The sequence below is a fragment of the Anser brachyrhynchus genome (genome assembly GCF_964034855.1).
Source record: "Anser brachyrhynchus genome assembly, chromosome: 5".
NCBI lineage: Eukaryota > Metazoa > Chordata > Aves > Anseriformes > Anatidae > Anser > Anser brachyrhynchus.
Window position 1 is genome coordinate 1,112,049 of NC_137699.1, and position 22,603 is coordinate 1,134,651.

The 22,603-nt window shown below is 40.7% G+C and overlaps 1 protein-coding gene across 1 annotated transcript in view; it reads right to left on the minus strand.

Moving 5' to 3' along the window:
* Positions 1-22,221, minus strand: part of PARVA (parvin alpha) — a 67,020-nt gene extending 44,799 nt beyond the window's left edge. The window contains exon 1 of the mRNA XM_080593520.1: positions 21,855-22,221. Coding sequence (XP_080449646.1) covers positions 21,855-21,990 — 136 coding nt within the window. The 5' untranslated portion in view covers positions 21,991-22,221. The remainder of the gene's footprint in view (positions 1-21,854) is intronic.
* Between the last annotated feature and the right edge of the window lie 382 nt (positions 22,222-22,603).

Sequence of the window (22,603 nt, forward strand, 5' to 3'; positions counted from 1 at the left end):
CATTACAGCACAAAATGGGTACCAATCTTCTCAGGAAGATTTTTGGACAGTAAACTGTGTTTGAGGTCAGTGTAGTTGGCTTCTTCCCACCCACCTCCTATTTTTTAAACAGAATGGAAAAAATATATAATGATGTGCTATTTAGTACCTGGATAAAAATCTACATTCAGGCTGCCTACAATGAAAAACTGAAACTAGTTCAATAGGAAGAAATCTCAGGCTAAGAAAATAAAGATTTTAGTAGCTCACAGAGCTCAAATTAAACACTTAAATAGGTAACACTAGATATTTCTCATGCTGCCTCACATTTCTCTATTTATTTTTATCTGCAGGATCAGGCGTTAGAGAGGGAGGCCTGGTAAGAATTGCCTCAGCCATCATTCTTGGTTACTTACATCTGTGGTCAATTTTCCACACTTTCTTCCATAAAAGGTAAACGAGGCACTGTACTTGCAACAGGATAATCTAAACAATATGAACAATGTTACTGTTAAAGACCATCTGGCTCATCAAGCACAGCTCCAGACTTTTAACTCCTTGAATAAAGTGTGGAACCCTGCAGTGTATTTTTCTTTTTTCTTTTTTTTTTTTTTTATCTAAAAATCATTTTTAAAACAATAAAAGTAGAGCTCCTGCAGACACATGGGATCCGGAGCGCAGGGAAAATTTTTCTCTTTTTTATCCTTCTTGTATCCTACACATGCTGCAATCCAGGCTAGAGACAAACATTCAGACGTCACATTTTTCTACAAAAAAAAAGCTCTCTTAAGTGTTTTGCAAGAAAATTCTGTGTCTAGCTGGTATGTGTGGGGTTGCATTTCAGATGGGAGACAAGAGGGTTAAGTATTTCATAATTCACTTCAACTTAATGGCCTGATCCTGCCACTTCTTAAAAGGTAACAAAAGTCAAAGAAGGGTCACCAGAAATTAAAAGAAAGAAAAAAAAAATGTGGGAAGGGTAAGGGCGAATGCAACCAAAGAAGGCTTTTAATTGTGCACAATTTCTTATCTGGTAGATAAATTAGCAAGTGGCTGGTCCTGGGGAAAAAAAAAATGTTAAAGCAATGCAGGAACAAAATATCCTGGAAGAAGGCAAGCTGGCAGAGAGAAAACTTAGTCCCCCACAAAGACTAAAGCACAGAGAAAGCCGGGGCAAGGAAGTGCTGGAGCTGACTGTACACAGGGTACCAGGAAGCTGGGTCATGGCTGTGTGCCTCAGTTTCCCTCAGCCCAGGAGGACACTGCCAGGACTCACTTCAGCTCCGGGAAGCATCCTGAAACACCGAGAAGCCACGTGCCCGGTACCTTGGAGCAGAACAGCTCCACAGACACATAGGAGTTAAATATCCGTACACATTTAAAAGTCTACACACTTCAAAATGCACTTTTTCAAACTGAACAACAGCTGGAATTAAATTTTGTCATCAGTCTTTGTTCAGTTTTCTCTCAGCTCTAGCTCTGCAATTACCGTGCATGGGGTGGGTTACTCTGCAGCCCCCCATTGCTGGGCTCTAACAGAGGGCAGGGCTTTGGTCCTCAAGAGTTTTTTTCCCCTTCCAAAGAAGTTTTAGTGGCTTTATTAAAACAAAAATTAAAACATAACTGTTTTCTTGAAATACTTTAACGCTTTTTATTTGATTTCTAAAAATATCTTTAGAAGGCAAAGCAAAGAAAATGAAATAGAGCATAGTTGTATTCCTTTTAGGGTAAACAACACAAAAATTAATTTTCATATTCATTGGTTCCCTGCTTTAAATTCTGCTTCTTGCTTTAACCAGAAACATCACCCTATCTGGTTTCTAGGTAAAGCGCCCGCATGACTGAACCTTCCCCTACAGTCAAAGTTCTTCCAGCCACTCCCAGAAACATGTGCCCACAACCTTTTTTCAAAGTCAGAGTACTCTAATTTGGATCTAATTTTCATTTAAGCTATTTTATCATAAGCCCCCTGCAATATGTACTGACATACATATGCTAAATTCTTAGCTTAAAAAATGTTTTTAAAATGCAGTCAGAGCTTTTTTTTTTTTATTTTTAAAGAAAATGTATTTAAAATATGATCATGACTCATCATTTAAAAAAATCTTTGTTACAGTAAGCAAGATAGGTCAGGCAGTTTTATGATTAATAGGGTCAAAAAGCTAGAATTCATATTTAAAACTTCAGCTGCTCATACTGAAACAATTAACCCTCTAGTAAGCACCAACTATACACCAACCAAAAAAACAAAAGTAAAGTCTCAGAGAGAAGCAGTTTCATACAGCAAAACAGTTACTCTGGTTCCCTAAAAAAAAAAAAAAAAAGTGAAAAAATCTCTTTATTGATCGAGAGGTTTTCTGGGCATAACTTTTCCAAAATAAACCTTGCTTTTAAGCATGATATGTTAGAGCGCAACATGGATATAAGACATGTCGTAATGGCTATTTTGCTGCAAAACTGCCTGTTTTCTTTTGTACCAACTCTAAAACCCTTTCTCGCTACTAAAGCTAATACTAGGATTTCCAAAAAAAGAAAACAGAACTCATTTGATCAACACAGAATCTCTTGTCAAAACCTCCATATGTCAGTGATAACATGAGTTACAAAAGCATCTACCAATTATACACTATCTCTGAGAAAAAAAAAAAACATTTTAAATTTCTTTTTCTGCTAACTTGACTGAGAACTCATGATAGTAAGCATGAAATGCAGCTCATGATAGTAAGCATGAAATGCACTGTAAGTAACTACTGGACTTTAATTAGGAGCATTCCACAGGAATACTACTAACACGTGCTGCGTGGTAAGTGTATATGTGCTAACACCGTTCTGCAAAGCCTTAAATTACAAACTTCAATGCATTAAGTTTAAATCTAGTAGATACTGGCACCAATTGCTGGGATTACAACTTTCAACTAAATCTAGAAGTAGATTACTGGATTTGAAACCATTTCTTTAAGACACACCTGTCCGCTAATCCTCCCACCACATTCACACTCAAGCCTTAAAATTTTTCATCTAGAAAGCTCACATGGACTTTCAAATGGAATTCTCAGCATCACTCCTTTTCACCTATCTGGAAACTGAGGCACACCACAATCAAGAATCCAAATCTAATGCAGAAACTTGTGCCATTAAATAACCACTGTTTTGAAAGAGGTATCGTACCTTGTTCCCAGACTTGTTGCTCATTCTCACTCCCACGTGCTCATCATTTCTTGCACAAGCATTCACAGGTCCTTATGGCAAATTACATCAGGAAAGAGTTTCAGATTAAAACTCGCCAACCAATCAAGAAAAAAGGTTACTTTTAACTTATGTCAGTTCCCTGATCCCAATCATTCCAGTCACACAAACACCTGAGTTGGAGCAAGGCAGGGGACATCTCAGGATTTACAATCAGACAGGGAGACTCCATCTTTCACTCTGAGTGTAAGATTAATGTAACTATAACAGGATGAAAGTCGTCCTGCTTTCTAATGTCCTGCTGTGCACATGAAATCACACATCCTCAGGACCCTCAGGATCCTTCAGTAGAGGAGGTGAACAGGGAATAAGCACTTGAAAAACAATATTCAAAAAGATTACAACCAACATCAACAGATGGATCTTCAAAAAGCTCATGGTAAAACTGAGAAACTCCTTACGCAGCCCATTGAAGGTGTCAAAAACTTCATGCAGTTAAATGCCAGTTGGGAAAATTCACCCAAGAAAAGTATTTGGAGAGAGTTTTAGTAAATGTACATACAAAGAGTTGCCAATGACAAATTGTTGGAGGCTGGCAAAGCATTCTGAAGAGCCGTCACGTGTTTCCCCTCTGTTCATACTCCTCTCCAGCTGTACCTCTCTGAACAGTAAGTGCTGAGCTACTTTGGCCTTTGTTAACCCATTTTTGTGTTAACTAGAGAGACAATTGTTATTTTTAAAAATGCTAGTTAAGTGAAATATTAAATTAACAAAAGGAATCAAAATCTAACATTTCTATTTAGATGACAGCCATCAGAAAAGTGCCAGATAATTATACTCATTGGTGTAATTCAGCTTTTCTTTCAAGATCTGGAACAGTAGGATTTCTCTGGAGCCTTTTCCTTCTCTAATGGAACACCCAAGCGGTATACCTGCCTTCTGGTCAGAGGGAATAGAAACCATTCTGGGTCCATACATGTGAATTAATACAGTTGACTCTGTAGCCACTATTTAGGAGCATGCTCTAGGTGGGCACATCTCAGGTAGGGATTTTCAGAGCCAAATAGTATACTTAGCAGCAGAATGTCTGAGTAAGTGCAGCAAAATTCTCTAGTTGGCTTTGAAAATATCTGTCATAATGTTTGCACCTAATTGAAGAAAAAAGAAAGAAGGAAAAAAAAAAGAAAAAACAGAAATTGTTTCCTCCACATCCAGGTCTATTCTCTAATTGAAAAAGCGGTTAATTGCTGTTCTAAATTATGTTAAGCTTACTCATACTAAATCTCACCAAGAAATATCTGACCAACTTTGTATGAATTTTATATGGTAGTATACGCAAGTTGTCGTAAAACCTCATTCCCATGCTCCAGGCCAAGCCAGTGCTGAAGAGCTGCATGGCTGCTCTGCAAGGTGGAAATGCAGAAGAGACAAAGGGAGAACTTAGACGTGCGCTTTTACACCAGGAGTACTGTGTCCCGTCCTGGGCCTCCCAGTACAAGAGAGAGTTCAGCAAAGGGCCAGTAAGATGAAGAATAGCCTGGAGCACCTCTCATATGAAGAAAGGCTGAGGGAACTGGGACTGTTTAGCCTAGAAAAGAGAAGGCTCAGGGGAAACATCTGAAGGCATACTGTAATAAGGTTGGAGCCAAACTCTTCTCAGTGGTGTTCACTGGCAGGACAAGAAGCAGCGGGCGCAAACACTGAAGGTGTTCTGTCTGAACATAACGAAATGCTTGTCTACTGTGAGGGTGACCAAGCACTGGCATAGGTTGTCCAGAGAAGTTGTGAAGGCTCCATCAAGAGCCATGGAGACCTGATCCTGGACAGTCTCTTCCAACCTCACCCATTCTGCGTTTCTGTGACTTCAAGTACACAGTAGCTCAGCAGGGATGCTGGCATGAACAATTGTGAATGAACGGAGACATCACCTGCCTCCTGTTACACTGCCTGTATAAGCCCAAAGTCCCAAGGCCCACAGTGATTCTCCAACTCTGAAATGCTCAGGTGGTTCAGCTACTGATAGAAATTGGAGAGCAGTACAGTCACTGCAGGAATAAAGAACTAAGCAAAGAATTCACCAGGCTATCCATGCCCTCAGCCATTATTTACATGAACAGACATCAAGTAAAATATCTCACATTAAGGAAATCTAAGCCATATACAAGAACACCTTTTTTTTTTTTTTCCTTGAATTCCTACAAAGAGTTAGATTCATTTAGAATCCTGTTACTAAGTAAGAGTGGTGTTGCACAAATATGGTCTGGGCATATTTGTTACATGGTGACAAAATATAGAGCACAATAATATGGAGCACAAATATGCTCTGGGCATATGATTTGTTAAAAATAGAAACTATTAAAATTATTTCGTTTTCTCTTTCCTCTTACCTAATGTTTGATATATTTCGTTAAGCATATGAAAATCCTTATACACACCACAAAGTAAATGACATGGCTCCTTTAAGAAGAAAGCATGAAGCTAACACAGATCACTTCCGAATAAGAAGCAATCCTCTCCTTTTGTGGAGATTGAAGTTACAAAAACGAGTGGCCCACACTCTGTAGTAACAGCTATGAAGCAAAAAATAAAAATGCTCATGTTGCTGCTTCCTCTGCAAAGGTGTCAAAGATGGTAACAACAATGCACACTACACTTCTAAAGCCTGGTAAACTAAAAGACAAGAAGGACTCTGCTAAACATAGAATCCACTATAGTGTCTGGATGAAACAAACGAAGAAAGCTTCTGTAGCTGATTGTGCTGTCTCTAGATTTTGGCATTCATTATTTAAGTTCAATGGAAACAGTTCAGCCTTGATGTAGACTGACTCATCCACTTTAACTTCCAATTTCCTGCAAACGATCCATTAGTTTTTGGCAAGTTTCATAGTGCACAGTACTTCCATGAAAATGGCAGTTCTCAAACTCCTCTGGTTTCTACAATGCTTTTTGTAGAGTTTTAATAAAGGCAGAATTTGAAGATACTTATGTCCTTACTGAATGTTATTCTTACCTGAAGGTGTCCAGCACACTATTATCAAGGGCAAATTAATAACTTTGTTCCTAAATGTTCTCTTCAAATGTACTTGTTGGGACAAATCCTACTGGGCTATGCTATACTCTGCGGAAGAAACAGTGGGCATTTATTAGAGATCAGAAGCTGGGTTTAGATGTGTTGAATTTTATCTGACCAAGAAAACCCAAAAATACTCGCTTACCTTCACTTCTTCAAAAAGTGCAGTGTGTACTCTTGCATTCTCTGGGTTTACAATGGCTGAAGTGAGCCACATAATAAGCAAATGTTACTTCTGTTGTATGCAACTTCAATTGTTTTTAAGTTTACCATTCCCTCCAAGAATTTTGTCACCAAGTGGTATCTGAACTATCTCAGTAATTCAAAATGGAAAATAACTGTGGTATCTCCAATGCCACCATTTGGTAGTCATAGATGAATGTGGTCTAGCAAATGGTGACTAGTAAAATTCTTCTTCTTCTATCCCCAGGATATAATTATTTAAAAATGAGAAAGGAGAGTAAATCATTAATGTATATATGTGAAAACAGCTTTCAAAGTACTCAGTAGGATTCCAAATCCGTAGGTGCTCTATTTCAGCTGATATAGTAGAAAACCTTTGCCCCCTAAAATTGTTTTACTGAATTTGTACACCTTGCAGCGTGTCGGGCTGGAGTCTTGTGTTTATCCATGCTCTAAGGATGCTACAGCAAACAGCAGCATGGATTTCCTCACCTCAGCATATCGTATCTTGATCTACACATGGCAATCATAAACAGGTTGCAGTTTCCATGTTCATTCAGTTCCCTAGCCCTCTCTCCTGGGACTGTCAGCAAGCGCAGATAATTAACTGATATTTGCAAGATAAGATATCTTCAAGACAAGATATCTTCATAAGAACTATCCTGATCTCATGCACAAAATTTTACTTAAGTGATACAGCCATCACATATGAATGGATTTTTGGCTGCTATGGGAATGTTCAGATGCAACAAACCAGGCAAGATGGTCTAGTAGCAAAAGAGTTTTATAGAATACAATAAAGCTCCAGAAAGTTTTGAAAAGCTTGTTTTTACATGTTTAAAAGTACCTTGGCATTAGACTAGCTGGGGATTGTGGGAACATAAGTATCTTTTCAGGCACCTAGATCCAGTATGCATTTGGGTGTTCAGAAGATACCTACCAGCTCTACAGATGCCTGTATCTCAGCTTGTAAAGTCCACCAGACATCTAATTCCCTAGTGCTGGACGTGAAGACAGCTACTGAATTCAGACAGACAAACCTGTTTCAGAAAACAGGTGTTTGTTTGCTGGCCTTCTATCTCAAGCTAGTCTTTGCACAAGTATTTCCACTGTAAACAAGGCATAAAAAGAAGATGACAGACCAAAATTAAAATAATTACTACCTACTGCAGAGGGTTTCCTTACTTTCTGCACAAGCAAGGTGGAACTGGATATTTCAGAGCAACGCTAGTTTTCCTTATTTTCCTAGTACGTAGGTTACTATTGTTGAGTTCAGAAAGACCTCTCTACTATCTTGCTGAAATCACTGGGAAGCATCCCCAAAGACTTGTTAAATACTCAAACAACTAACATAATCTAACCCCTTCCTTCCTTTTGGGAGGTGGTGGAGGTATACTCTAATTTACATATTTTGAAAACATCTCATTTCTTGCAGCTATGCTTAAGGTTCATTGTATCTGACGGATCACCTTCACTCTTTGTACGACATTTTCAAGCCTTAATATAGCATGTACCTGTCCTTAAGCTCTGTGCTGTCTGGGTTGATCCATATATGCACCTCTTTAAGCACGAGTAGTTTCTTATCTACTTGACTTGTCTACTTGAACACTTATTGTTAAGCAATGAATTAAGTGGTTTATCAGATTGATCCCAAGTGCTTAACAACTGAACAGCATGAATTTTTACTCGGTTGAGTAAGATAACTTTTCCCAGAGCTTCATCTCTATCCATGCTAGCTGCCTACACAGCAATCTACTTTCCTGACAAAAGAATAAAATACAGACATTATCTCTCTGATAACTCTTTTTGTTAATGATACTGGAGACCACTGGTTTGAACTGGGGATCAAAATGAAACAGAGCTGGTATACTAGTCATCTAGGGGTTAAGCTAATTTGTTAGTGCCCTTGCTGTTTCTTGCCATCAGCCACTGTGCATCCACTCTTCAAATTCTGAAAAGCACACCAACCTTTAATCTGTGGTATTAGTTCCTTTGACAAAATGGAAGATTATGTCTTTTTCCCACAAGCCTTCATGCAAAGCTTAGCCAGCTTCCATCTGGTCTGGCTAATTAAATGTAAGTTAACATTAAGTTAAGAGCCAGCTCCAGCCCACAGACCTTCTATTCTGCGACTGCAGATTTATTAATTGGCCAAACTATCTGAGTATTTAATTCCAATTTTTGATTGCTTCTATTTTCTTTACTCTCTCATGAAAACAGGGAAATGTTTTTGAAGCCATATTTGCATAATTTCAACTCAGAAACACAAAACACGAAGACATGCTAATAAGATTCTGAGCAGCCATAAAATTGTCATTTTTTTTTTCTCCTCTATTTGACATGTTAATAAAGCACTGTCATAACAGTGTGAAGGATCTGCCTATTATGCACAAGACCTGGAATCACTGGAGCTGTACACTTTTAAGCTGGCTGTGACCCACAATCTGGCCCTATATGTACTAAAACTAGGGGTAGTTGTTGTATTCCTTATTCAGTCAAAGCCTTCTTTGACCTTACGGGGCGTTCTGACTGAATGAAGAACAAGGGTTTAGATCTAGTACGGGGAGTTACTAATTGTATTCATGCCCATAGTTAACTTTTGGTAAAATTAATTTGGAAAATTGAAAACACAGAGGAACTAGTAATTCAAAATGATGTTTTGCACTATCTTATTTTTAATATTAACTTTAGGTAGTAAAAGTAATTCTAGATAACCTCTGTTGGTGTATTTAACATCAGGTTTTAGAGAGGAAAACTACAAACTTTAAAACTTTTAAAATAAATAATACAGCAAAGTTAGATTCACGAATTTGTTTTAATACCTGACATTACTTCAAGAAAGATTGTTATTAAGTAGAACAGCTTAAACCTCTTAACCAAATCCTCCTCCTTTTTAACAGAGGCAAGAAGCTAATTATAAAGCAACTTTTTTTTAATATATTAATCTAATATAATGCCTGCTGCAGCAATATTTAAAGCAAATTAATATATATATAACCCAGAAATCTCCTGCCTTGTTCACACACACAAAAAAAATTAAACACCAGATGAGCTTGTTTTAAACAAGAAAAAAATACACTTAAAATTTCAGTTTTGTATAAAAATCTAAACCATATCAAGACATGCAATTGAGACTTAAAAAACAACACAATAAAAACAAACAAAACTAAAACTAACCACTGAAATTGGGAGGGAAGACTGCTCTGTTTACATTTCTTAACCTGCAGAATATCACATAAGCAAATCGCCTCATTTAATCTTTTCCTGCCTCAGTTTCTCCATGCAGACAAGTAGGGATAAAACAAGCATTTCCTCCTTCCTGTTGTCATTCAAAAATTCTCCAGTGTTTAGAAAGGCTCAGACAAAAACATTCTATATAAGTACAGACTGTCAGGAGCTATTATTATGCTGGAAACAAAAATGGCAAAATAATTCACTTCTAAGAGACTCTGAAAACAAAAATGCTGTTGTTACAGAATGCAAGACCAACAAGGGACATATTTTTGATTAAGTTTGGTCATAATATGGGATTTCTAATCAACTTATTCTGCTCTCTCCCTCACCTATCAGATCTTAATGACCTGCTTGCTAAGAACCTCTCACATGAAGCTTTGAATCTCTGCTTTAGTCTCTGCCTAGCTTATTTTACATTTCTGTTCCACAACTGTACACACCAGCTTTCTTTTCTCTGTATTTCAGCCCTGGAACGATGGTCTTTACATCATCGTTGTTACCTTTTACTCGGACAAAAGCACCTTAGCTCAAAATGTCTGATAAAGTCCACTGGGATAACTAGTTCAAAAATGAAACAGGAGAAGGAAAATGCAATCTAAATTCAGTAGTCCTACCCTAGGGCTAACACGGTCTTCTTCCAAAGACCCGTTAAGATTCAGATCATATACAAAACAGCAGACCTGCAGTACAGCAAAATGCTGAGCTTGGTCCTGCCCCTTGGAGCTGGCTGCTATGAACCATTCGCAGCAGTTACTCGCTCGCGCCAGCTTTCCTCGTGAACTGGAGCCACCTTGTGCCCTGCAGCGCACCTGCACCCTGATGTCCGCCTAGGAAAATGCTTATTTACAAAACATGCTGGCATCCTGTGCATGAGACAACTCTCCAAGAATATTCATTCAGATTCTATATAAATTGTTTCATTTGGGGGTAACTGCTTCAAGTCAGTTAAACATCAAAAAAATAATAAAGATGTAAATCAGCTGGATGCTATTTTTTTTTCCAATCCAACACTGCAATAAGTTTTTAAGAAGTCTGCAAGACAGTAAATAACCTTAAACACTCATGGTATAAAGAGGACCACCACCACTATTTTCCAGTTTATTATCTGTTTTTACCTATAATTCAGAATTACAACAAAGCGGTGACAAGAATCTGAGACCTTGAACTGTTTTGTTGCATGTTTTATTTTGCAGTAAAACTATAAACTCTCATCCTCCACAGTAATGAATTTGAGTATTTGAGTGCACAGCATACAGCCTTTAAATGCTTACAAGTACTACAGTTCAGATTTGGCCTCTAGCCAGAAAATTCAAATCCAGCTTTGAAACATCCCCAAAACTCGCAGTTGATTTTTTTTTTTTATCTACAAAATAGGAACCCCATGCATCAAATAGATCTGGCCTTATTTCCAGAGGCTACTGGGACTGCATTCTGACTCGAGGCCAAATCTACCATATTCACATTCTTATATTCTACTTCTAATAGGATCAATATCAAAAATGTTGAGGGTATGAGAGTACTAAGATGATACATATTTCCTTCCCTTCTTAAAGTGAGGATAAATTTTCCTGTTCCGAGTGGGGAGGACGGACGTGATCACACCATCTTGTAAAATTAATACACATCATTTAAATGCCTGAGATCTGACATTTCTTCTTAAGCCTGAAAGCAAAGGCCACACAAAAACCTGAACTACATAGTTACAACAAAAACTGTTCTTTTACCATTCTTCTTCTTCAGGCACTCTGACGACAAGTTAGGCATATCATCTTTTGAATCCAGTACTGCAATACATTATACTGCATTTACGCTGAGCACTCTGACATTATCATTATCTTCTTTTGTGCCCAACAGCAACTGCAGCTCCTGTAATGCCATTATTGTAATTAAGAACAATCTGAACCATTGACAGCATTGCCTCGTTTGCTCTAGAATCCCCTGCATATTAGTGTTCTTCTAAACCAATATTTCATTATTAATAGTTTGCTGCTTTAGAACCGCCTACAGTTACAAGAAAAAAAAATTATTAGGCCTTAGCCTAACTCAATGGTTGAAGAAGAAACTTGTTAAGAAAAAATAAATGAAAGGCTATACGCTGGCAAACCGTTACGCTTTTCTTTACACACATTGAAAATGGATTCACACCCTGCCAACCTATTCAGGCTGTTACCCAGGTGAGGAAGCTTATTTTGGCTTGCTTCAAAAGGGCCACCTGTACAGATACAAAAGAAAACATCTCTCTCTTCTCCTGCTAAATGTACCCAAAGTACTTCTCTGCCTAAACTCTCCCTTTCATTAATCCAGCTCACAGTTGGGTAAGTAGGGCACAGCAATTTAGACATTCTTGTCTGAGTAATTCTGCCCTTAACACCCACATTTGCTGCACACGCGGTCTGTAGGTTGCCTGTACTCTTGTCCACCTATTGGCCAAGTGTGACGCCTGCTTGTTTGCTGAGCCCCGAGGTGGTCTACCATAGCCCTCCGATTGTTCAGTACTCAAGTCTTAGCCTGTGCGCAATTCCAGGGAAACAATCAGTCGCGAGCTCAAGTAGTGCAGACATAACTGGCAGCACCACGCTGGCACAACGACATGCAACTGTTAGGAGCTAGGGTCAGGAAGCCTATGGCCAGGCATCGAGAAGCACCTTACATTGCTCCTCTGGGGTAAACGAGAAGCTGGAGTGTGAAGTCTTGGCATAAAAGAAACCAGCAGTCATTACCTGCACACTATCTAAAAGAAGTCTGTGTTGAAGTCTATCTATTGAACGTCACTGGTAGCATGGAGCTCCACAGATTTTTATTAGACCTGAACACACAGGAAAGCACTAGCTGCTATCTCCAAAGGAGAAAAACACACACAAAAGTATTTCACAGCTCCCTTTCTCCATCCCATTCCTAGCATAGTTAACTCCACCTGTATTAACTGTTTGCTTGTGCACTGGTGCAGACACGGAAGCCAGGAGGCCAGCTCTAATTAGAGCACTTAAAAGTTCTCTTACCCCCCTGGCAGGCAAAAGAGATACAAGTACTGCATGCTTCTTCAGTACAAATACCAGAGCTGTGGGGATTAATTTTTCGGATTCTGAGTATGCATTCTATTAACAAGTAAAAGCACCCTGTACTTAAGAAACATTCAAGAAACTATAACATTTAGACTACATTTAGGATTTGGGATGCTTTCAAAGCTTTTGCACCACCAGATTCTCTTTTCATGTCTGGGAAATCTTTACCGGTCAGGAGATGGGCAGCTACTCCTCACTCTGCACTCCATTCAGTCTCTGTTCAGAGCCTTTGAGGGGAAGCACTGGTCACTGACAGTTTCTGCACCCCCTCTCAATTCCCTTTTTCCAAGTGGAACTTCACAGGTTTCACTACAAGGGAAGGTTAATCTCACCCACCCCTAGGTCAGTGCCACACACCGCTCTGCCAGGCCACACAAAGGGGAGAAGACAGAACCAGCTCTAAGCTAAGCAGAAATCAGAGGAGCCAAAAGGACTTAAACATGGCTACAACTACCAAGAATGGCTCACAGAAATATTCTAGGAATTTTCTGTTGCAAAAATAATCTAGAAAAACAGTATCAGCAAGATATTTGTGGATAATATGTTGGTTAATACAAACAGTAATAAGAAGTTGTAAAGAGAAATGAAAAGACTAAAAGAAAAGCAATATTGCAAGCTTATAACCACCATGTTCTCCTGAATTTTATATTAATTCCACATACATGATAAGAATGTTTTACGGCACCACATGAAATTATTTCACATGGACTACTACAAAACTAGAAGGAAAGCAGAACATTTGGGAGACTATTGAGCCTTCTTACTTAACCCTGCAAATATTTAATATTTTGAGTAAGATCATCACTTGGTTGAACAGTGGCACAGCCTAGAGCCAGGTGCAGGATTAGGGTGAACAGATGGTGGCTAATCTTCCTAATACAGCTCTGCCAATACAACACACTCTTGACCAGTCACATCCCTGTTTTTCTTTTTCTTTTTTTTTTCTGGTCCTTGGTTTTCTCTGGCCTGAGCACAGGTTGTCAAGGGATAGTTGCATGGTAGGCTAAGGATTCACATAAGGCTGCTGATTTGATTTTGCTGTTGGTCCAAGACATCTTTTGTTTGTATTTCAGTCCAGTCACCAACGTGAATTAACTCACTGGCTCACTCAACACAACATACACGCCCAATCCCAAGAGGGCTAAGGATATTAAAACCAAGAAAAATTATCTATTAAGAAGAATTAGCACAGCAAACATAAAATGTATGACAATACTTATAAAGGGAAGGGCTCTAAGAGCCCTTTCATAGAGCTACATAGTGAAGAGCAGCAGGTTAGAAGTCTTCCACTCCCTCATGCAGCGACATACTCAAAGAAGCACGGGAGCTTATACAAGCTGGAGAAGGCACAAGGAATACACAGAGAGCACTCTAAGCCTCAGCCCCACCCCATCCTGCATTTAGAAGAACTGTGCGTGAAGCTGGAAAGTACTGCAAAATAGCCTGCCTTCCAGCTCATCCTCTCTCATGCAAAATGGCATCACACTGCTTCCAGCACAAGGGAAAGCAACAGTGCTTTAGCTACACGTCAAACACTGCTTTTGTAAAGCTTCACTTTATAAGGAACCGTGCCCCTACATCTACTTCAATCTTTTTTACCTTTCATCTAGATAATTGGCATGCATCTAGTCAACTACAGCAGAGACTGAAAAGAACTGACAGAGGATGCTGTCACCATGCCTTTGCCACACCTGGCCAGTCAGAGGCACCAGCTTGGTGAACCAGACCAGTCCCACTTCACTCAGTTTAGATCCTGAACCATCCAATACCTGAATCTTTAGACGATCTCCAGAGACCCCTTCCAGCCTCAACCATTTAGTGAGGCTGCAGCCTCTATGCCAGACTCTATGCCAGCATGGTCCAACTGGCAGCTCGTGGCCCACCACCCCTTCCCCACAGAGGGGAAGCAGCTGCTGCAGCAATAAGCACTGCCAACACACTGAGCACCCCTTACCATACCTGCTCACAGCACCCTGAAGAGCTCAGCAGTGACTGCTGCTGCGACCACGGCAGTGCAAGGCGAAGGGGCTGCCAAAGAGAGGGGAATGGAGAGGCATAGCCACAGGGGCAGATCCGCTCCCTCCCCCTGCCCTGCGGCCCTGTCCCTCTTCTCAGCCCCGCATCAGCCTGGTGCTCCCAGCAGAGAGCAGCTGCTTTCCTCAGCCAGTCCCTGCTCTGCTCCTCTCAACAACCCCCATCCTCTAACCTGTTAAGTGCAGATTTAGTTTTATCCTGCATGAAACCTACAGAATTGCAGAGAATTAAGAAACTGCTGAAATTGAGAAAATAAAGGAAATGCAAGGCATATTTCTGTAGCAGCTAACTCACCCACATAATCTAAATCAAATGCAAATAGAGAGTTCAGTAGCTGGATGCCCACGTGCAGGTGTTCCGAGAACAACTCAATTAGTGGCCATACTGGGTCAGCACAGCAGATCAAAGCCCAGGGTCCTGGTCCCCGGCAGTTGCCAGAAAGAGATTCTAAACAACACAAACAGGAAAAGGCAAACCAACAGACCTTTCCGTTGGTATACCTTCCTGATATTCAGGGATTTCATGATTAGGTTTTAATGATTTCTGAATCTGAAATGTCTACCATGGCCCATGTGATTTGCATGTAGGCCAGTGCAGACATTTTTTTCTTTTGTTTAGAATCCACCTAACACCATTTCTGTCCCTCCCTACCCCCCCAAAAATATACATTTCTGGCATGCAAACCATCCTGACACAGTGAGTTCAAGAGTCACACATGGCATAAGCAAAAATCCTGTGTCTCTTTAGTTATTTCAAAAGCAGCTGGCACAACTTAATGATTGAGGGTGCAACAGGCAGGACAGCCAGGCTCTGCATCCTCTTCACGCACACACACGCACGTCACCTGCTGCATGCACAGGTCCTCCCAGCTCTAGCAGGACACTGCCAGGTTGGTGGTGCTGTGTCAGTCTCAGCGCTGTCAGTGCATTTTACATAGCCGGTGTTTTGCAGACCTTTGTGATCTAATCCCTTCACTGATGTTTGCACTTGCTAGGGAATACTCGCCTACAGATAAGCTCAGTTCTGCCAGGACAGCAATGCCTCTGGACATGGACTCAATAACCTCTCTGGCAAAAATGCAGGTATCTGGTGGACACAAATTCATACTTTGAAAGCTGTAGGTGATGCACATGGATCAAGCATAATTGGATTGGGCCCTACATGAATATCTGGTTAAAGCAATGACATTTTTTAGAACAACTCGGGGATTATCTGTCACTTCCGAATGCGTTTCTGAATCTCAGAGGTAATATTTCCACATCTTTCTCTGAACCTCCCATAGCCTATTAAAAAAAAAAGAAAAAAAAAATCCGAGTCTCTTGAAACCAAAACCAAAGAAAAAGCACTAGATAAAACAAAATTCCCAGTGAAATCACGATGAGTCCTTGCACAACCGAAATGCCAGAACTGTTGAGATGCAGATTATAAGAGGAAAAAAGCTAGAAAAATATGCAATATATACAGATAAAGAACTCTAGGTCGTAAATTATCGTGCATAGGGGCTCTTTCCACTGATTGTGGAAGTACAGTGCCTGAAATAATAAGACCTGGCCCTCAATTTAGCCACGTATGAACAGTAACAAATGCTTGACAGTGTCTTACAGATAACAACTAACTGTGCTGATTAGTTTCTGTTTCTTGCTGAGAGCAGTGCTTGTGGAAAGAAGAGGCCTAAGAGGCAGGAAGGCAAGAGAGAGGCAGACCCAAAAGGTACCAGAGGCTACTGCAGTTGCTCTTGCACCTGCACAAACCCAGCAGAGTCCAGTGTGGCTGGTGACAAACAGCTTCCAGCGTGTCAGGGCTGTCACACATACAGGCCCATCTGGAGGGCTACTGCTATGGCAGCACAAGTAACGGGTTTTCTGTCTACGCTGACAGAGGCGTTTCAGAGGTCACGATCTTCCTTTCTACCGAGCAAGCCCTTCAGCCATCAGAGCAGAGGCCTCCCAGATAGCCCCTGACAATTTGGTTTCAAAAGATGGAAACAAACACCCAGTGCTCTCCTCCTGAGTAGTTTCTTCCTTTCTTTCCTTTTCTTTCTGAGTACTGCGGACGTGCTTCGAAACACTCACAGCAATGGAATGACAATCAACAAGCAGGTCAGTCTTCCCTCCATTTTTCTTTCTGCTCCCTATGTTCCTCCCACTTAATAAAAATATTTCATCTGCTTTAAAAAATTTGTTCCAAGGCAATAATTATTTCAAGGGCGGTACTAACAGGTTTGTCCAGAATCAGCTACGCAGCTGGCTACCATGCCTGTGGCAGTACAGCCAAGGACGCAGAAATATGAAGCACAGTGTAAGGGGAAAGACGATTATAAGCACATTTCAGTTGCTATGCACTAAGGTTGGAAGTAAAAGCGCATTATGTCAGACATCAAAAACAACAGCTATTCTGATGGCACAAGAAAGACTAGGGTTGGTGTACTGATATGCTGCAGTAAAAATGGGAAGTTCAAAAGTACTGCTGGAAGAGTGATGATAAAGCCTTCCCCATGCCATTTCTTCCTCAAAGAAAATACTACATGCCTCTCTGAAGCAGCAGGATGAAATTAGCACACAGTAGCCCATTTTCTTTATTTGTGCTATTTCTATCAATTAATATTGATATTAACAAGCATGACAGTACAACATATCAGTTCTTCCAATCTGCAATTTAAATACAGAATCAAATGAGAGCAGCAGCAAAGAAACACCTACAAAGCACTTAAACTCTCTCTCAAAGCATCTCTCACACAAGAAACAAAGAGATGAGCAAAAGAAGTTTACTGATATAAAAGTACCAGTACTACTCAAAAAGAAGTCACTGAAACAGGTCCAAAGAAAATAATTCAAGTATCTCCGTTAAAATTCTGCAGAATACTTCTTGTGTGCTAGGAAATAGATTTATTTGATATTTAAGCACCCATAGCTAGATCAAGGCATGACCTCTTTGTTAGCAAGTCACAAGGCATTTTAATCATGAATTCCAGAAAGACAAAGTTTTTTACTTTGAGTACCTCAAAAGCTTTAACACCCTGTGCCTAGTCTTAATTTGCATGTTTAATTTGTTCAAATTTTGTATTATTCTTTAAAAGAAAGATTAAGAAATTGAAGAATACTATCAAGAAATAGCAAAGGCTACAGTATTTTTACACCATTAACATACTTGTCCCTTAGGCACACAGAAAAACACAGACTACTGTGACCTCACATACCAAAATGAAATCAAAACAAAACATACAAAAGAAGAAATATCCTAAGTGGAAGCTAGAAGAAAATTCATTCCTTCTCCTGCCCATCAATGCCAAATAAACTAGGAAGAAGAGCAGTAAAATTACTGAAATTGATGTCATATCAATTGGAAAATTGACTGAGCCCATACAATAAGCAGTAATTGCTCTCTACGCAATTCATGGGCCCAAGCTGTCTGTTTCCCATCTGCTCCTATATAATTTAAGCAATTCTGAACTTTGCTCTCCATTCCTGAATGTATCACATATTTATTAGCATGTCAGGGGCCAATTCTTAAGATTCTCTACTAAGGTAAGCTATTATAAAGAGTGAAATTTCTGCGCCTGTAATTGCCAAGCCAGGAAAATTCAGGGAGGACAATCACACATGACCTCACTGAACCTGTCATGTAAAATTCATAAGATAACATAACACACACCTCCACATCTAAAAAATTAGGTCATTCTGTTCTCTCCTTGCAGTTGTACAAAGATACGCTTAATACACAATACAAACTACTATACGGGGCTTACAAAAAATTGTAATTTGTGGTTGGTTCTGGCTAACACAGTGAGCTCCATCCCGCACCTTACCTCCTGCTAGGTAAGGACTGGGATCCTTCAGAGGTATGTACAATGTGGCTCAGTCTTTGAATGTTTTTCAGGAATGAAAGGGACAGAATCTCACTATAAACTACAAACCATTTTTGCATACAACAGTTCAGCTGTAAACAGGTCATCAAATATTGCAGTAGTATCTCAGCAATTTTTCATAAGACAAAAATCATTAAAATTCCAAACACGGTTAATCATTTGTAATTTTCATTACTTAAACAAAATTTAAATACATTCTAAAGTTGCAGCTGCTCACACTCTTACAGGAAAGACTAAGCTACAATGTTCTCATTCTTGAATTACAGCAGTGGAGATGAGATACTGTAAATGAAAGCCAAGCTAAGACCTTACAAGGCAAGATGATATGAGCAAATGTAACCTCCAAATTTTAGATTTTATTAAATATTCTATAATGTTTAATTAAAACGCACTTTATTTTACATCTTAATGTACAACTAACATCTGCTTACATCATCTGTGGTATCTCAAGTAGTGGTATCTCAGGTTTTGGTCAACAACCTGTACTGTGTTATCAGAGAATTTATTTCACTTGTCTAGAACATGTTCATCTCTGACATTGGTGAAATACTTACCACTGCCAAGAACTTTGAAGTTCATAAAGAAATGCTTGCTATATAAAGAAATACTACTACTACAGAAAATCCTTTTTATTATTTTTACCTACTATATTATTTTTAATACTAATACTATTTTTACCTATTATTACCTACTTTGCTACATTTGAAACTATGCAGGCTTTGCTCTCTATAGTCTACATTACTCCTCACCATGTCACTTCAGATCTTAATGGATTTGATTTGGTGAAGCATTTCAGGCACTATCTCTGTTGTTGCAAAATATAAAAAATATGGTTTTGACAGTAATTAAAAAGCCTGTTGATGGCACAAATGCAAAAACTATATACCTATCATATATCATCTACAACAATTAACTACATATATAGCACAGATAGTGCTAAAATGTATTAGTATACTCCCTACAACAGATAAAATATTTTTGCATTTTTTTTTTCCAAACATCTACAACTTTAACATTTTTTTAATACATTGCGTGTGTTAACAGCTTAATAACCACATACATGCCTGTGACCAAGACCTGCCTCTGTGGCGAACCAGTCATTAGAAAGTTCAATTAAAGCAGGAAAACCAAAGAATGTTGTCTAGATCAACAAGCAATCTGACCTCCTATATGAAGTCCACGGTTTGACTTCAAAGGCACCTGAAGCCCTACAAACTGTGGCAGCACAACTTAAAATGGAACCCATGTGTGTCATAGCCTACAAGAAACAAGGGGTCTCATGAACAGTTTGCAAATCTGTATTTAATTCTAGTGGAGGAAAAGTTAGGAAGCTTGAAGAGGACAAGCTTCTCAGGAAGGATTCAAAGCCATCTGAATCTACTAAAAGCAAACAACAACAACAAAAAAAGGAAGATAGCATGGTATCAATCTCACTAGTATATGTGCTTCCACTGAAGAAATGAGACAATTAAATATATGTGGAAATAAAACAGATATTATTAAATTATAAAATACTTTTTCTTCCATCAGCAAATAAACTCCTCACAAAGTTAAAAAATAATTTTCCAAACTACTGTTAGCTTCGAATAAATGTTAGAAAATTGTGAAACACAAAGGACAAGGACAACACCAATGTCATTCCAACCTTTTAAAAGGGCAAATATTAACACAATGAGATAATAAAATAGCAAGTGCAGGTTTTAATCAATACATTTAATATGGACAGAGAACTTCTGAGAAGAACTACAATTTCACAGAATACATCTTCTTTTGTAAGATTACAAGACTGTGGATAAAAGTAACTGATGTCTCTAACAACTTCCTGGAAAGATGTAACTTAATGCTATCTTTCACTGAGGAAAAGAGCCTTGTTTAATATTAATACCACATATACAAAATTAACTACAAATAGGCTAAATTAAAGATCTCTAAACATACCTACAATATGGCCTCACCACAGATTTTCTTCTATTTCAGTGCCACTAATATTCATCAACACTAAAAGGATAACATAAGAAAGTGGACAACTAATGTAGTTTGCCACCATTTACCATTTTATCAACTTAGTCCATCCACAAAAAACAGAAAAGGCCAAATAACGTGAACAGTCATGCAAAACGCATCTCAGAAAGAAGACACGGTAGTTGCAGAATAAGGGGCTGTACTGTCCAAAGAGGTATCATCCTTGTCTGCAGCACAGGTGCTGCTCTGAAATACTGTGCCTGAAGCAAGGATCTGTTGAGCATAACGCCCTTCTCGCTTGCAAGCAAGGAACTTGCAAAATTGAATACTGTTTAGAAGCGACTGCTACTTTGGTATCTTATTTAAATTAACATCAGCTGTGAAAATGATGGATGAGTAACACTAAATTCCAATTCTCTGTCTCATGGGATTTTAAACAGGCAGATTCAGAAGGGGGTGGATATTAATTCACATGTATTAATTCACAAATAACCAAACCAGTTGCTCAGTGTTCTTCAGAGCTCCATGAGGCAAAGATTTTCAGCACAGCATAATAATTATCAGATCTAATTTTAACCTTTAAAGGAATGAGTACTATTACATGCTGCGTGCGTTACACTGTTTTCAGAGCAGCATGTTTAGAGCATGCTGTACGCCAACATAAACCAACACCTTGCAAGTCACTGATGGTACACACATCAAGTTTTGGGTGTTTTTTGCACAACTTATAAAGCACGTACTCCTGGCGGGCTCCGAGGCGTGCAGCGTCCACAATCAGGTCAAGCCCCAGGCCCGCAGGCCCTGCAGGCCGCCATGGCCCTCGCCCAGCCGCCGCGCTTCACCCACGGCGGGGAAACGCTCCGCTCCTCCAGCCCGGGCACCCCCGGCCGCTCTGCCCTGCCCCTGTCCCGCGCTACGAGCTCGGCACTGCCGGCGCTCGTTGGGACCGAGCCCCGCAGCCCCCCAAGCCCGCCCGGCCCGCAGCGGGAGGAAGGGAGGCATCAGCCGGCCGGCGCCCGCCCGCGCTGCCGCGGCTCCCCTCCCTGACGCGCTGGCACCGGGACTCGGCCCCAGGGCCTCCGCCCGGTCGCGGCGCAGCCTGGGGGCGAGGCGCGCTCCTCCCTTCGCCGCCCGCCTAGTCCCCCCCGCGTCCTCCCCCAGTCAGCCCCTTCCTCCCCCTCCCCGGAGCCCTTTCCTCTCCCCCCGTCTCCTCCTCCCTCCCCCCCCCCCCCCCATTTTAAGGTAACTCCCAGGAAACATGCACGCCCGTGATTTTTACCTTCTTTAGCTTTTTTCCTCCTCGCCAGCGTGCCGCCGAGCTTGCCCAAGAAGGAGTCATCTTTCTTTCGGGACGGGGGCGATTTCGGGGTGGGGGACTTAGGGGAAGAAGGGGACTTCTGGGGGGAAGTTGCCATGACGGCCCGGCCAGCGCTCGGGGATGAAGGAGACGGGTCCGAGGCCCCAGTGCCGTGGGAGGCTGCTCCCGGCTCTGAACGGAAGCGGAATTATTTCAAGCATTTGAGGCAGCTCCTGCTCCGCTCTCCCGCTCCTGCCCTGCCTCCCGCCCGCCCTCCCGCTCGCTCGCTCGGCGCCCGTCGGGGAGGGCCCGCTCCTCTCACACGGCGCCCGCCGACACCCGCCTGAGCGCAACGGCCGCTCGCGCCCAGCGATGCCCCTCGGGCCCTCTCGTCCTTAGCGGTCCCACTCGGGGGGTTCAGGCCTGGCGACCTCATTTTACCAGCCTTTTGGGGATGGCCAAGGGTACACTGAGGTGTGGGACAGGACCTCTCCCCACAGTCCAAACTGTCCTCACACCACCTCGCAGGCGAGCTGGTCACCAGCTTAGGCTGCTCTGTCAAACGCACCCATGTATGTGACCTCACACGTGGAAAACATGGGTTAGCATGGATGCCAAAAGTTAAGCACAAGTGCAGATGTTTCCACACTCTGTGATCAACACTGATGGAGAAGAACTCATGAAGGACTCAAGTGCCACCAAATGGTTTTGTGCAACTTCAAGCTAACACA